The following is a 12736-nucleotide window of genomic DNA, read 5'->3' on the forward strand; positions in this document are numbered from 1 at the left end:
TTCCCACGTCATCCATTATAAAGGGAGTTTTATTGTGTAGTGTAGCCAATTTCTATACAATTTAGTCCAAGTTTGAAAAACCTTTTGTTTCTATGTCACTCAGAAAGTCAGTGTGATGTCTTGAATTAGTAAGCAAGCAAAAACCATTCAAACGTTTTAGCCTATAAAATGAATTACCTATAAAAATGCAATTAAGCATTTTAATGTAGTTTATTAATCAACATTAATTATCATGATTATCGAGGGCATAATCAAAAATAAATATTTTTGTTTTATTCTTGCAGCCCCCTGTAGTGAGTAGCCTATCTGTCTCATATCTGCTTGGAGTTTGAAAGACTCTTCTGATGCTTTTCTATTAAGTTTATTTACATATTTGACATTGAAGTTGTTGTGATTATAATCCAGGTAAGACAGGATGCGGATCCAAATGCAGTGAGGTTTTATTAAAATAGCAACAAACAAGCAAAAACATATCAGGAAGTCCCACAAGGAACCAAGAACACGGAACATGAAACACCATAACATCAAGTAACGATCGACATCAGACACTGGAAACACTAGGCTTAAATACACAGAGTAATCAGGGAAAACAAGACACACCTGGGGAACAATCATCACACGACCAATGAACAAAAGAACTACAAAGAACTACAGACATGGATGACACAGACATGACTTCAAAATAAGAGTACAAGACAGGGTACACAGACAGAGTTCATTACATAGCCCCCCCTAAGAGCGGCTTCCAGACGCTCCCAGAGAGTCCACAATAAAGTCCAGGTGGGCGGAGGCTGGAGCCAGGGCGGAGGCTGGAGCCAGGGCGGAGCCCCGGGCGAAGACAGGGACCTAGGCGGAGTCACGGGCGGAGACTGGGACCAGGGAGGAGCCGGCAGACCTGGCAACCAGGGCGGAGCCGGCAGAGCAGGAACCCAGGGCGGAGCTGGCAGAGCAGGAACCCAGGGCGGAGCCGGCAGAGCACAGAGGGGGACTGGATACCAGGGTGGTGCTGGTGGTACCAGGAACCTGGGTAGAGAGGAACAACAGAGAGAGGCCCTCTGGGCCTGGTTAGACAGGGCAGTGAGTTCACATATTGTCATCATGGACCAGGCAGTGAGGGCAAGGAGCTTGGGGACAGCCATCGTGGGATAGGCAGAGAGTTCTGTACTGGCCATAGTTCTGGTGACAATAGAAAGTCTCTGGAGCTTCGGGGTGGCCACACTAGCTGACCAAAGAGGCACACGGGACTCACTCGGCACAGATGACCCACTCGGCACAGATGACCCACTCGGCACAGATGACCCACTCGGCACAGATGACCCACTCGGCTCAGGGGAATCAGATGACTCACTCGGCTCAGGGGAATCATATGACTCACTTGGCTCAGGGGAATCAGAAGACTCACTCGGCTCAGGGGAATCAGAAGACTCACTCGGCTCGGGGGACTCAGAAGATTCAGGGGACTCGGGGAACTCAGAGGACTCGGGAGATTCACTCGGCTCGGAGGACTCGGGAGATTCACTCGGCTCGGAGGACTCGGGAGATTCACTCGGCTCGGAGGACTCGGGAGATTCACTCGGCTCGGAGGACTCGGGAGATTCACTCGGCTCGGAGGACTCGGGAGATTCACTCGGCTCAGAGGACTCGGGAGATTCACTCGGCTCAGAGGACTCGGGAGATTCACTCGGCTCAGAGGACTCGGGAGATTCACTCGGCTCAGAGGACTCGGGAGATTCACTCGGCTCAGAGGACTCGGGAGATTCACTCGGCTCAGAGGACTCGGGAGATTCAGATGATTCAGTGGGTTACTGGAAGTCATCATAAGAGACAGAAGAGCAGTACGCTACCACACACTCCACAGAGCCATGCCAAATATGGAAATTACTGAGTGCAGAGAACATACCTCAGATTTAGTATGCACCACGGAGCTGGAAACCACAGGACGGGGCACCCCGGCCACCCGTACGGTTACCAATGGTACATCCATCAGACTGGTGATTAAATGTCTGACTTTTTGGCAGTGCTGGAGGGTTCATCAATGCAAGTTGGTGAAGTGGAGCGGGTGTGGCAGTCATTTTGTGAGTTTGTTCGGGTGTGGGAGCCATCTTGACAATGGGTGTAGGTGTTACTACTGCACCTTTAACAGCTGGAACAGTGATGATGGTGGCTTTGTGGAAAATCGGAGCTGGTATGGTTGTGGCAAACTCGAATACTGGGGCCGGATTAACAGCAGCGAACTGAAGCATGGAGTGGAATGTCGTGGCGGCCATCTTGAGCACGGGCGCTGACTCAGGGGAAACAGGACTCGGGGAATTAGCGTCCGCACTAACAGCGGGTCGCTCGGGCATGGGTTTCTTCCTCCGCCACCGGTGACGTGAGCAACGCGAGGGGGTAGCGTTCACCGGCACGGAAGTGACAGTCTTATGCACGGGGGCAGTGGACATGCACTCAAGTGACTCGGGCGTGAATCGTGCATACCTTTCACCAAGCTTATCCACGTAACGGGCAAATTAAAAAAAAACTCCATCTCCTCGAGCCCGGCCATTTTCCATCAGGGCAGAGGCTCGTCCAAACAATCATTAAATATGTAATTAAGTTCCATATCGCGGAGACCCAAACCAGACGCCAATGTCCAAAAGATTTGAGCAAAACAACCCACAGTCTGCCCCCGCTGATGGAGGGCAGTAAGGTCCGCTAGTCTGTCCCACCACTCCTCCTCCGTGGAGGGAGGACAAACCTGAACTCGGATGCCGTCACAACGAAGCATACTGGAATCCCTGAGACGCACACGGGAACAAGGAGTACTGCTGGATCCTATTTTTGGTCGATCGTTCTGTTGTGATTATAATCCAGGTAAGACAGGATGCGGATCCAAATGCAGTGAGGTTTTATTAAAATAGCAACAAACAAGCAAAAACATATCAGGAAGTCCCACAAGGAACCAAGAACACGGAACACGAAACACCATAACATCAAGTAACGATCGACATCAGACACTGGAAACACTAGGCTTAAATACACAGAGTCATCAGGGAAAACAAGACACACCTGGGGAACAATCATCACACGGACCAATGAACAAAAGAACTACAAAGAACTACAGACATGGATGTAGGAAAACATCGTAGCTACACAGGCAGCCACCACTCTACCCGTTAGTTCACTTAACACTAGACTACCACACGAACATCTTGATTCATTTAAACCTACTACAATAGAAGAGCTCTCTAAACTAGTAACGTCATCCAAATCATCGTCCTGTATATTAGACCCCGTTCCCACAAAACTACTTAAAGAGGTATTTCCTGTAGTGTCAACCCCGGTTCTAAATATCTTTAACTCATCGCTAGAAATAGGATACGTTCCAACATCTTTCAAACTAGCAGTTATTAAACCGCTGATTAAAAAACCACAGCTTGATCAGGGAGAGCTTAATAACTTTAGACCAATCTCAAATCTCCCTTTTCTTTCGAAAATATTAGAAAAGGTAGTGGCAAGCCAGTTACGCACATTTTTGACAAATAATAGTACATATGAAAAGTTCCAATCAGGATTCAGGCCCCACCATAGCACAGAGACAGCGTTGCTTAGAGTTACAAATGACCTCCTATTAACATCCGATCGTGGTGAAATCTCAATTCTTATATTATTAGACCTTAGTGCGGCCTTTGACACAATAGATCATACAATCTTACTCAATAGACTAGAAAACTATGTTGGTATCAGTGGTCAGGCGCTAGCATGGTTTAGGTCGTATCTAACCAATCGCTATCACTTTGTTTATGTAAACGAGGAAGAGTCATATCACTCCCTGGTTAAATACGGTGTACCGCAGGGATCGGTTTTAGGTCCTATCCTGTTCTCGTTATACATGTTACCTCTAGGAGACATTATCAGGAAACATAACATAAGTTTTCACTGCTATGCGGATGATACCCAGCTTTACATCTCCTCACATCCCAGCGAAACACACACGTTTTCTAAGCTAACAGACTGCCTTAGCGATGTTAGTGACTGGATGGCACATAACTTTCTTAAGCTGAACTCCAATAAGACAGAGATACTTATTATTGAACCGAATCGCTACAAACATAATATGTCAGATTACACGTTGCACATAGATGGCTGCACTGTGGTGCCATCTTCCACGGTAAGGAACTTAGGTGTGATGTTCGACAGCAACTTATCCTTCGATAGTCATATCGCCAACGTCTGCCGTACAGCTTTCTTCCACCTTAGAAATATCTCGAAAATACGCCATATACTGTCTACATCTGACGCAGAGAAGCTTATCCATGCTTTTATGACCTCTAGAATAGACTATTGTAACTCGCTACTCGGGGGATGCCATGCAAATCAAGTAAACAAGCTTCAGCTAGTTCAAAACGCTTCCGCAAGGGTACTTACTCGATCTAAAAAGTACGACCACATAAGCCCAATTCTGGCATCTTTACACTGGCTACCAGTTAAATATCGCATACAATTTAAAATATCACTACTCACCTACAAAGCTTTAAATGGCCTAGCACCCTCATACCTTAGAGAATTACTATCAGAATACAATCCATCACGCACACTACGGTCACAAAATTCTGGTCTCTTGATTATCCCTAGACTATCAAAAGTGTCTAAAAGTGGAAGGTCATTTTCCTACTTAGCCCCTAAGCTCTGGAATGATTTACCAACCGATGTCCGAGAATCAGACACAGTCGATAATTTTAAATCTAGACTTAAAACTTTTCTCTTCAACAAAGCATTCGCATAATTTGTCTAGTAAAAGTACTTAACTCGAAATAGTTATTTGTACCGAACAAAGCACTCGCGGTCATAAAACAGACCAACCAAATAAATAAATAAAAACCTTATCTTAACGTATAGTCGGATTGCGATTTTGGAACTTTCGTGTTCTTGTGAATAGTATGCCATACAAACCCGTTTGCCACTGATCGTGCATTAACGGCGTCAGTGGGGCATCCAGCCTTAGTCAAACGGGTTGGCACGTATGGTTGGGTTGGGCTTTTGGCGCTTTCTTTATATTGCGAATACTATGCCATACAGACCCGTTTGCCACTGAACCTGCATTAACGACGACAGTGGGGCTTCCAGCCTTAGTCAAACGGGTTGGCACGTATGGTCGGGTTGCGATTTTGGCGCTTTTTTGTGTCTTGTGAATAGTATGCCATACAGACCCGTTTGCCACTGAACCTGCATTAACGACGACAGTGGGGCCTCCAGCCTTAGTCAAACGGGTTGGCACGTATGGCCAGGTTGCGATGTTGGCGTTTTCTCATGATCTTGTAAATAGCATGCAATATAGACCCGTTTGCCACTGAACCTGCATTAACGACGACAGTGGGGTTACAGGCCTTAGTCAAACGGGTCGACAGGTTTCATTTTCTCTTTCTCTTAAAATCAAAAGGTGACCCTTAGTTACCATATATACCGTCGCAGTGGGCCCCCAATTTGCAAAATCCTCAACTGTGGATAATATAATTATGCCGCAATAGTTAGTCTGTCTGAAACTAAGCTGATTAAACCACATCACTGTGTGACACTTGCATTACATGTGAACGGCCCCTACGCTAATATGATTTTGTTTTTCTCTCCCTGTCCTGTCCTCGACCCTGAGGACAATGGGACAAACAGACCCAGTTCCGGTAGATGTGAAAGTCGACTCACCTCTGATCTACTGGTCGTCCATCACTGTGATGCCCAGCTGATGCCTGACCAACGACCACCGGCAGAACCCGCTTAAACCCCGCTTAATCCCCGCTTAATCTCCTTATCCGTTTATATGTGTTTATATACATATATATCTCCCAAGGGTTTTTCCCTCCTAGGACTTTTTATTTTTTTTTTCCTCGGCTCAACAACCCGGGGTTTTTGTTTTTTTTTTTCTCCTAGGGGGTTTTTTACCCCGGGGAGGTAGCCTGCTTGGGCTTAATTTAGCATCTTCTCCTAGACGTTACATTAGTAATACGCTCGTTCATAATGTCGAGTCATAGCCTCAGCAAATTTGACAGCTTATGCTATTGTGTATTATGTTGTGCTATCTGTCATTTTTTCTGTGCTTTTACTGCTTCTATTAATGTAAAGCTGCTTTGAAACAATTGAGTATTGTGAAAAGCGCTATATAAATAAAATTGAATTGAATTGAATTGGATGACACAGACATGACTTCAAAATAAGAGTACAAGACAGGGTACACAGACAGAGTTCATTACAGAAGTAGTCTAAAGGTAAGTCTTGATTACTTTCATTTTGTGATACTTGAATTAGGTTACTGCATCTCTTTAAGGTTATTTGTAACTGTATTGGAAATTATGTTGAAGTAGTTCTCCCTACCCTGTTCATACTTACACACAAATATAATAACAAAATTACAGAAATCAAAGTATAATCAGTTCAATGTAAGAAGTTATTATGATTACTAATAGAAGTGTACTCTTTGTCCTGTTATTTTCCTTACCTGTCCTTTAGGTTAGGGTAGTTGAAACTATTTCTAATTTCAGCAAAATCTCCAGAGTTTAATCAACACTGCTTAGATCCACACCCAAGGTGTTAAAAATTACCACAGATTTTTTTGTATTCTTCCTACAAACTATCACAATGCATCAACACAAACAATAAATTTTTTGGGGTCAAGTGCTCAGCTAAGTAAAGGTAAAACTACCCACTAAACAAAAACACGTCCAAAAGACGTCATTATAACGTCTTTGTCTACCGTTTAAAAGACGTCCACTGAGTAGCCAGAATGAAAGTTTTTACAACGTCTTTTTTAGACGTCTTATATATGTTGAAATTAAACGTCTCACTGACATGCCTTTTGAACGTTCAAAAGACGTCCACTGAGTAGCCAGGATGAAAGTTTTTGCGACGTCTTTTTTAGACGTCTTATATGTGTTGAAATTAAACGTCTCACTGACATGCCTTTTGAACGTTCAAAAGACGTCCACTGAGTAGCCAGAATGAAAGTTTTTGCGACGTCTTTTTTAGACGTCTTATATGTGTTGAAATTAAACGTCTCACTGACATGCCTTTTGAAGGTTCAAAAGACGTCCACTGAATAGCCAGAATGAAGTTTTTGCGACGTCTTTTTTAGACGTCTTATATGTGTTGAAATTAAACGTCTCACTGACATGCCTGTTGAACGTTTAAAAGACGTCCACTGAGTAGCCAGAATGAAGTTTTTGTGACGTCTTTTTTAGACGTCTTATATGTGTTGAAATTAAACGTCTCACTGACATGCCTGTTGAATGTTTAAAAGACATCCACTGAGTAGCCAGAATGAAGTTTTTGTGACGTCTTTTTTAGACGTCTTATATGTGTTGAAATTAAACGTCTCACTGACATGCCTGTTGAACGTTTAAAAGACGTCCACTGAGTCGCCAGAATGAAGTTTTTGTGACGTCTTTTTTAGACGTCTTATATGTGTTGAAATTAAACGTCTCACTGACATGCCTGTTAAACGTTTAAAAGACGTCCACTAAGTAGCCAGAATGAAGTTTTTGTGACGTCTTTTTTAGACGTCTTATATGTGTTGAAATTAAACGTCTCACTGACATCCCTGTTGAACGTTCAAAAGACGTCCACTGAGTAGCCAGAGGCCACAGTTCAGTCCTGTCTTACCATCAATACCATCAAATATACTACACAGGTGTAACCCAGGCTCAAAAACATTTGTAGTCTGAGGTAGTGATAAAATGAATAATTTTATTGAATGATAAGTGAAAATGAAGAAGAGTCTAAGTATTAAAATGAAGATAAAGTTTCTATCAAGGATGGTTTATTTACAATATAAGTAAAAACAAAGAAAAATATATAGCACTAAAGGGAAAAAAAACTAAAGAAAAAGTTTTTGTTGTAAACTTGTTCTGATTTGTGATATTGATCTGCACTGCACAACTGGGCAGCCAGTTGCGTGTAAGTAGGTCACGCTGACTCCGCCCTAGGCAGAAGCTGCTGGAAAGGGGAAAGATAGAGAGCATGAGAGCTGAAGCATGAGCCACATGTTGCTCAAATCTTTGATAAAGTTGGATTTTTGAGAGGTTTATTTGCAAAATACACCTGGAAGATAAAACTGTAAGTTATTTTGTCATTATTTTGTTGAAAAATAAAATGTAACAGATCTTAGTAGAACTTACCTTTTGTTTTGTTATCCACGTGCTGTTTTCGTGTTGAAATCCTATGATGTAGGCCATCCGGTAATCATCTGGTGAAAATCTGAAGGAGATAAAAATATATTTTTGTTATATGAGGGAATCGGTGAGTTTTGTATGATTATTTTGAGTATATACAGTGGATATAAAAAGTCTACACACCCCTGTTTAAATTGCATGTTTTTGTGATTTATAAAATGAAACCAAGATGAATCATTTTGGAACCTGTTCCAACTTAATTCCCTACTTCAAACCTATATATTAAAGTAATTAACATTAAGAATAATTTTGTGGTGAAAAAATGGCAAGTAAAGTTGTACAATAACCAGGTTGCATAAGTGTGCACACCCTTTTACAATAGTGATTGTGGCAGTGTTCAAAAGCAACCAATCACATTTAGACTTAAGTTAAATATGAAGTAGTACATACCTCTCATCAATTAAAATTACTTTTTAACTATTAATATAGTGTGCCTGGTCCTAAAGGTTTTTTTTATGTATCATCCCACTGAAAAAAACATTGTCTGTGTAGAGCTTACTCAGCAGATACATGATCCCATTGTTGAAAAATATCAATCAACAGAGGGTTAAAAACATTTCCAAGACACTGAATTTACCATGGAATACTGTAAAAACAATAATCCACAAGTGGAGAAAATATGGCACGACATTGACATTACTAAGACCAGGCATCCACCTAAAATTTATGAGAAAACCAGGAAAAAAATGGTAAGGAAGGCTGCTGAGAGGCCTACAGCAACATTTAAAGAATTGTAACAATATCTGGCAAGTACTTTTTGCTCCCTACATGTGACAAAAATCTCCTGAATTCTTCATGTTTGGGCTATTTGCATTTTTTAACCAAAAATATCATCAAGTCCATCTAAAGTTTGTAAAAACAAATATTTCTATATCCCAAATCCATGTGGAATAATGTATTATAGTCAATTGAGACCAAAGTTGAACTTGGGCCATTATACCAAAATATATATTTGGTGCAATAAAACCCACATCACATCACCAAATGAACACCATGCCCAGAGTAAAGCATGAAGGTGACAGCATCATACTTTGTGGCTTCTTTTCTTCAGCTGGAACTGGGGTTTTAATCAGGGTGTATGGAATAATGAATAGCTCCAAATACCCGTCAATTTTGGCCCAAAACCTAAAGGCTTCTGCCAAAACACTTAAAATGAAGAGAAATTTCACCTCACAGCATGACAATGACAGAAAGCACACATCTAATCAACAAAGGAATTACTTCACCAAAACAAGATCAAGGTTTTGGAATGGCCCAGCAAGAGTCCGGATCTAAATCCCATCCAAAATCTATGGGGTGATCTGAAGAGGGCTGTGCACAGGAGACACCCAACCAATTTGACAGATTTCAAATGCTTTTGAAAGGAGAAATGGCAAAATATTGCAAATTCAAAAGTGTGAAATTGATTGACGCATTCCCATTAAGATTGAATACTGTGATAAAATCTAAAGGTGCTTAAACTAAGTTTTAGTTTAAGGGTGTGCACACTTATGCAACCTGGTTATTGTACAACTTTACTTGCCATTTTTTCACCACCAAAGTTTTCTTATTGTTATTAGCTTTAGCCCTCTAGGCGCCACGGTCGACTTTTGTCGACAAGATGCGTCACTGAATGTAACTGCCGATTTTGTCACATAGGGTGTCAAATTTCGTTCATCCCCCCCCTCCACTAGATGGCAGACATGTCATACTTTATACCCGACTCAGAAACACATCATGCTTCTATACAAACTATTAGAGCAAGAGCGCATTGAAGTGCGCAACAGCAAAGCTAGTGTGCAAGTGAGTCATTTTATCAGAGCGATAACCTCAGCGAGTTTTTTTCAATACATGATAATATAATGGCATCAAAAAAGCTTACCTGCAATGAAGTATTGGGTCTTATATTCGCTGACAATGATTATGAAGGGGAATATCTGCCTTCAGAAGATGCTGGTGATTCATTTAGTGACCACGATTCAGACGCGCCCCTGCTTTGCAATCGTGCGGCTGGACAAAGTGAAAGTGTAGCTAAGTTATACACCAAGCACATGATGAATCCTTTGCCCAATGTCAGTGGTGGGAATGTTACACGGGGTCGGAGAATTCATCGGGTTAGCGGGCGTGTTACAGGTGTGGGGAATGAGGCTGGAGGTAATATGCGCGTCCAGTCTTTTTACCGTGCAAGCAATGTAGAGCGAGCTGCGTCTTCCCGACGGGCCCTGGGAGTTTGTCGGGCGAGCGGACGACTTCCAGTGCTCCGTCCCGTGCACACAATCACGGCGACAGTAAAGGCAATAGTCCAAGCTGTGCAAATTCTCTCCACTCGGGGCGCATGCGAGGAAGATCTGGCCATTAGTGATGGGTCGTTGGCGAACGAGCGGCTCTAAGAGCTGATTCTTTGTAGCGAACGAGCAGAGCCGAATCTTCAGACGCATGCAGGGGAGCCGGCTCTTCTAAGGGAGCCGAGTCAGAAGAGCCGAATCTATGAAAAGAGCCGGACTGCCATCACTAAAATGTAGAGCCAGTGCTTGAGCCGAAAGAGCCGAATCAAAGAGCCGTAGCAGGAGCAGAGGCGGAGTTACATTACACGGGGCAGAGAGGAGCCATTATGCATAACGTTAGTCTATCGGCGCGCAGATCAGTTTGTTTACTACCTACTATTTACCTGAGCATTCAGTATTGTGCAATATAGCATACAGAAGGTGAGGGACATTTTGGGGGGAAAGAAGTGCTGCATTTTATCATTCAAACATGTGACTTTTCATGAAAATTCAAGATGGCTGCCACATATGACGTCATAATATGCAAATTTAATGATTAAATTTAATTAATTTTTATTTCCCTCCATAAAGTGTTTCATCCTTAATATTTCTCTAATTTACAGAAAGTCTCTATCTCTTATCACGTTTAAGATATAGCCTTTTGAAAGTAACATGTCAAAATTAAATGTTTTAGGAAAAAACCTCTGGCGCCTAAAGGGTTAATATATAGGTTGGAAGTACGGAATTAAGTTGGAACAGGTTCCAAAATGATTCATCTTGTTTTCATTTTTTAAATCACAAAAACCTGCCATTTTAACAGGGGTGTGTAGACTTTTTATATCCACTGTATGTGAAAATGTATGATTTAATACTATGTTCATGTGTTAAAGGATAAATGTTCTGTTTATATTGAATAAATGTGTGTATTATATGAAAGTAGATATGTATAAAAGTTTAAAGTGTATCTATAATGAGAGATGCATGTGATGTATACATTGATTAAGTGTGTATCCTGTGTGTTGTGCACAGGCCAGTTTTGTTATTTGAGAAATCAGATTCTGGATCTCTTAACTGTGGACTGCATTAATCTGGAACTTCGAATGTGCATAGTGTGAGATGGCGAGCCACCATGAGACACCTACTTTTCTTCTGTTGATATCTGCGTTGCAATTTCTACAAATTGTTTCACTGGATTATTGAAGGTTTGATTATTGAAGCACTGGAACATTCATTCTAAGGAACTGAAGAAAGAGAAATTATTAATCTCATTTGAACTGATATACTTGATTTTTGTGCCTTGTTGAACTATACACTCCAAGGAGTTTCTTGGTATTTGAGTTTATTTCGTTAATTATACGAATTGTTACTCTACTTTTAGAGTTGGTTTGCTTTCTTTTACATTCCTTTTATTTTAATTTGTTTATATTGTGATAGTGTCATACTAAAATTTTCTTTTCTTTGGTAACAATTATAAACATAACATACATAAACATTTACATTCAAACTATATATATATACGTGTGTGTGTGTGTGTGTGTGCGCCATTGCCTCCTACGAACCTTGTTGTCTTCTGATCTATCTGGCCTAGTGCATTGTTGCATTTCAGTGAGTAGTCATCCCTAAGAAGCCTCATAGGGGCTACATATTCGTGGCGAGCCAGTCAGGAGGCAAAGGAAAACACACACACTTACTAATGTTTGTTTAAAGTTCCCATTTTTTGGAGGGAGTTAACCATTTTGGAAACAGTTGTAGAAGTAGTGAAAAAAAACAAATGGAGGTTGTAGAGAAAGAGGGCGTGAAAGTTCCAAATGCTGTTTTAATTAGCGGCATAACTGATACTGAAGTGGATGAAGAAATATTAGGCTTCCTGGCGCAGTATGGGGAGGTTAATAGATCTATCCCGGTGATTGATCCTAGCTTAGAGTCAAAGAAGTCTTTAATAGTTGAATTCAGCTCTGGACTAGCAGTCCAAAACCTCCAGGAAATGCTTCCCTATGTTCAGCAAGCAGAAGATAATCCTGACATCTCTTTTCATGTAACAGCTCTATCAGACACTTATATTCAGAAGCTGGGAAAAACCACAACCCAAAGTTATCTCAATGATCTGAAAGAATTAGTGAGTCGTAGTGGGGAAAGCTTTGAGGATGTTCTGAAGGGAATGCTAGATCATATTCAGGAGACAATTATCCAAAAGCCATGTCTTGAACCTACCCTTGTGGGAGCTGACGAGTCATTACCTGTTCATTCAGCAGATCCTCCCCAAACTGAGTTCACCCTTAAGCAGTCTCAAGTGCCAAC

General features: G+C 41.6%; 1 protein-coding gene across 1 annotated transcript; it reads right to left on the reverse strand.

The window, feature by feature from the left end:
• Positions 1-449: 449 nt before the first annotated feature.
• Positions 450-1802, reverse strand: LOC129416943 (uncharacterized; the record flags this gene model as incomplete). The annotated part of the gene is made up of 1 exon (XM_055171356.2): positions 450-1802. A coding segment is annotated over one exon (1125 nt), but the record flags the coding sequence as incomplete, so codon positions are not given.
• Between the last annotated feature and the right edge of the window lie 10934 nt (positions 1803-12736).

The sequence above is a fragment of the Misgurnus anguillicaudatus genome, unplaced genomic scaffold, assembly GCF_027580225.2.
Source record: "Misgurnus anguillicaudatus unplaced genomic scaffold, ASM2758022v2 HiC_scaffold_28, whole genome shotgun sequence".
Classification (NCBI taxonomy): Eukaryota; Metazoa; Chordata; class Actinopteri; order Cypriniformes; family Cobitidae; genus Misgurnus; species Misgurnus anguillicaudatus.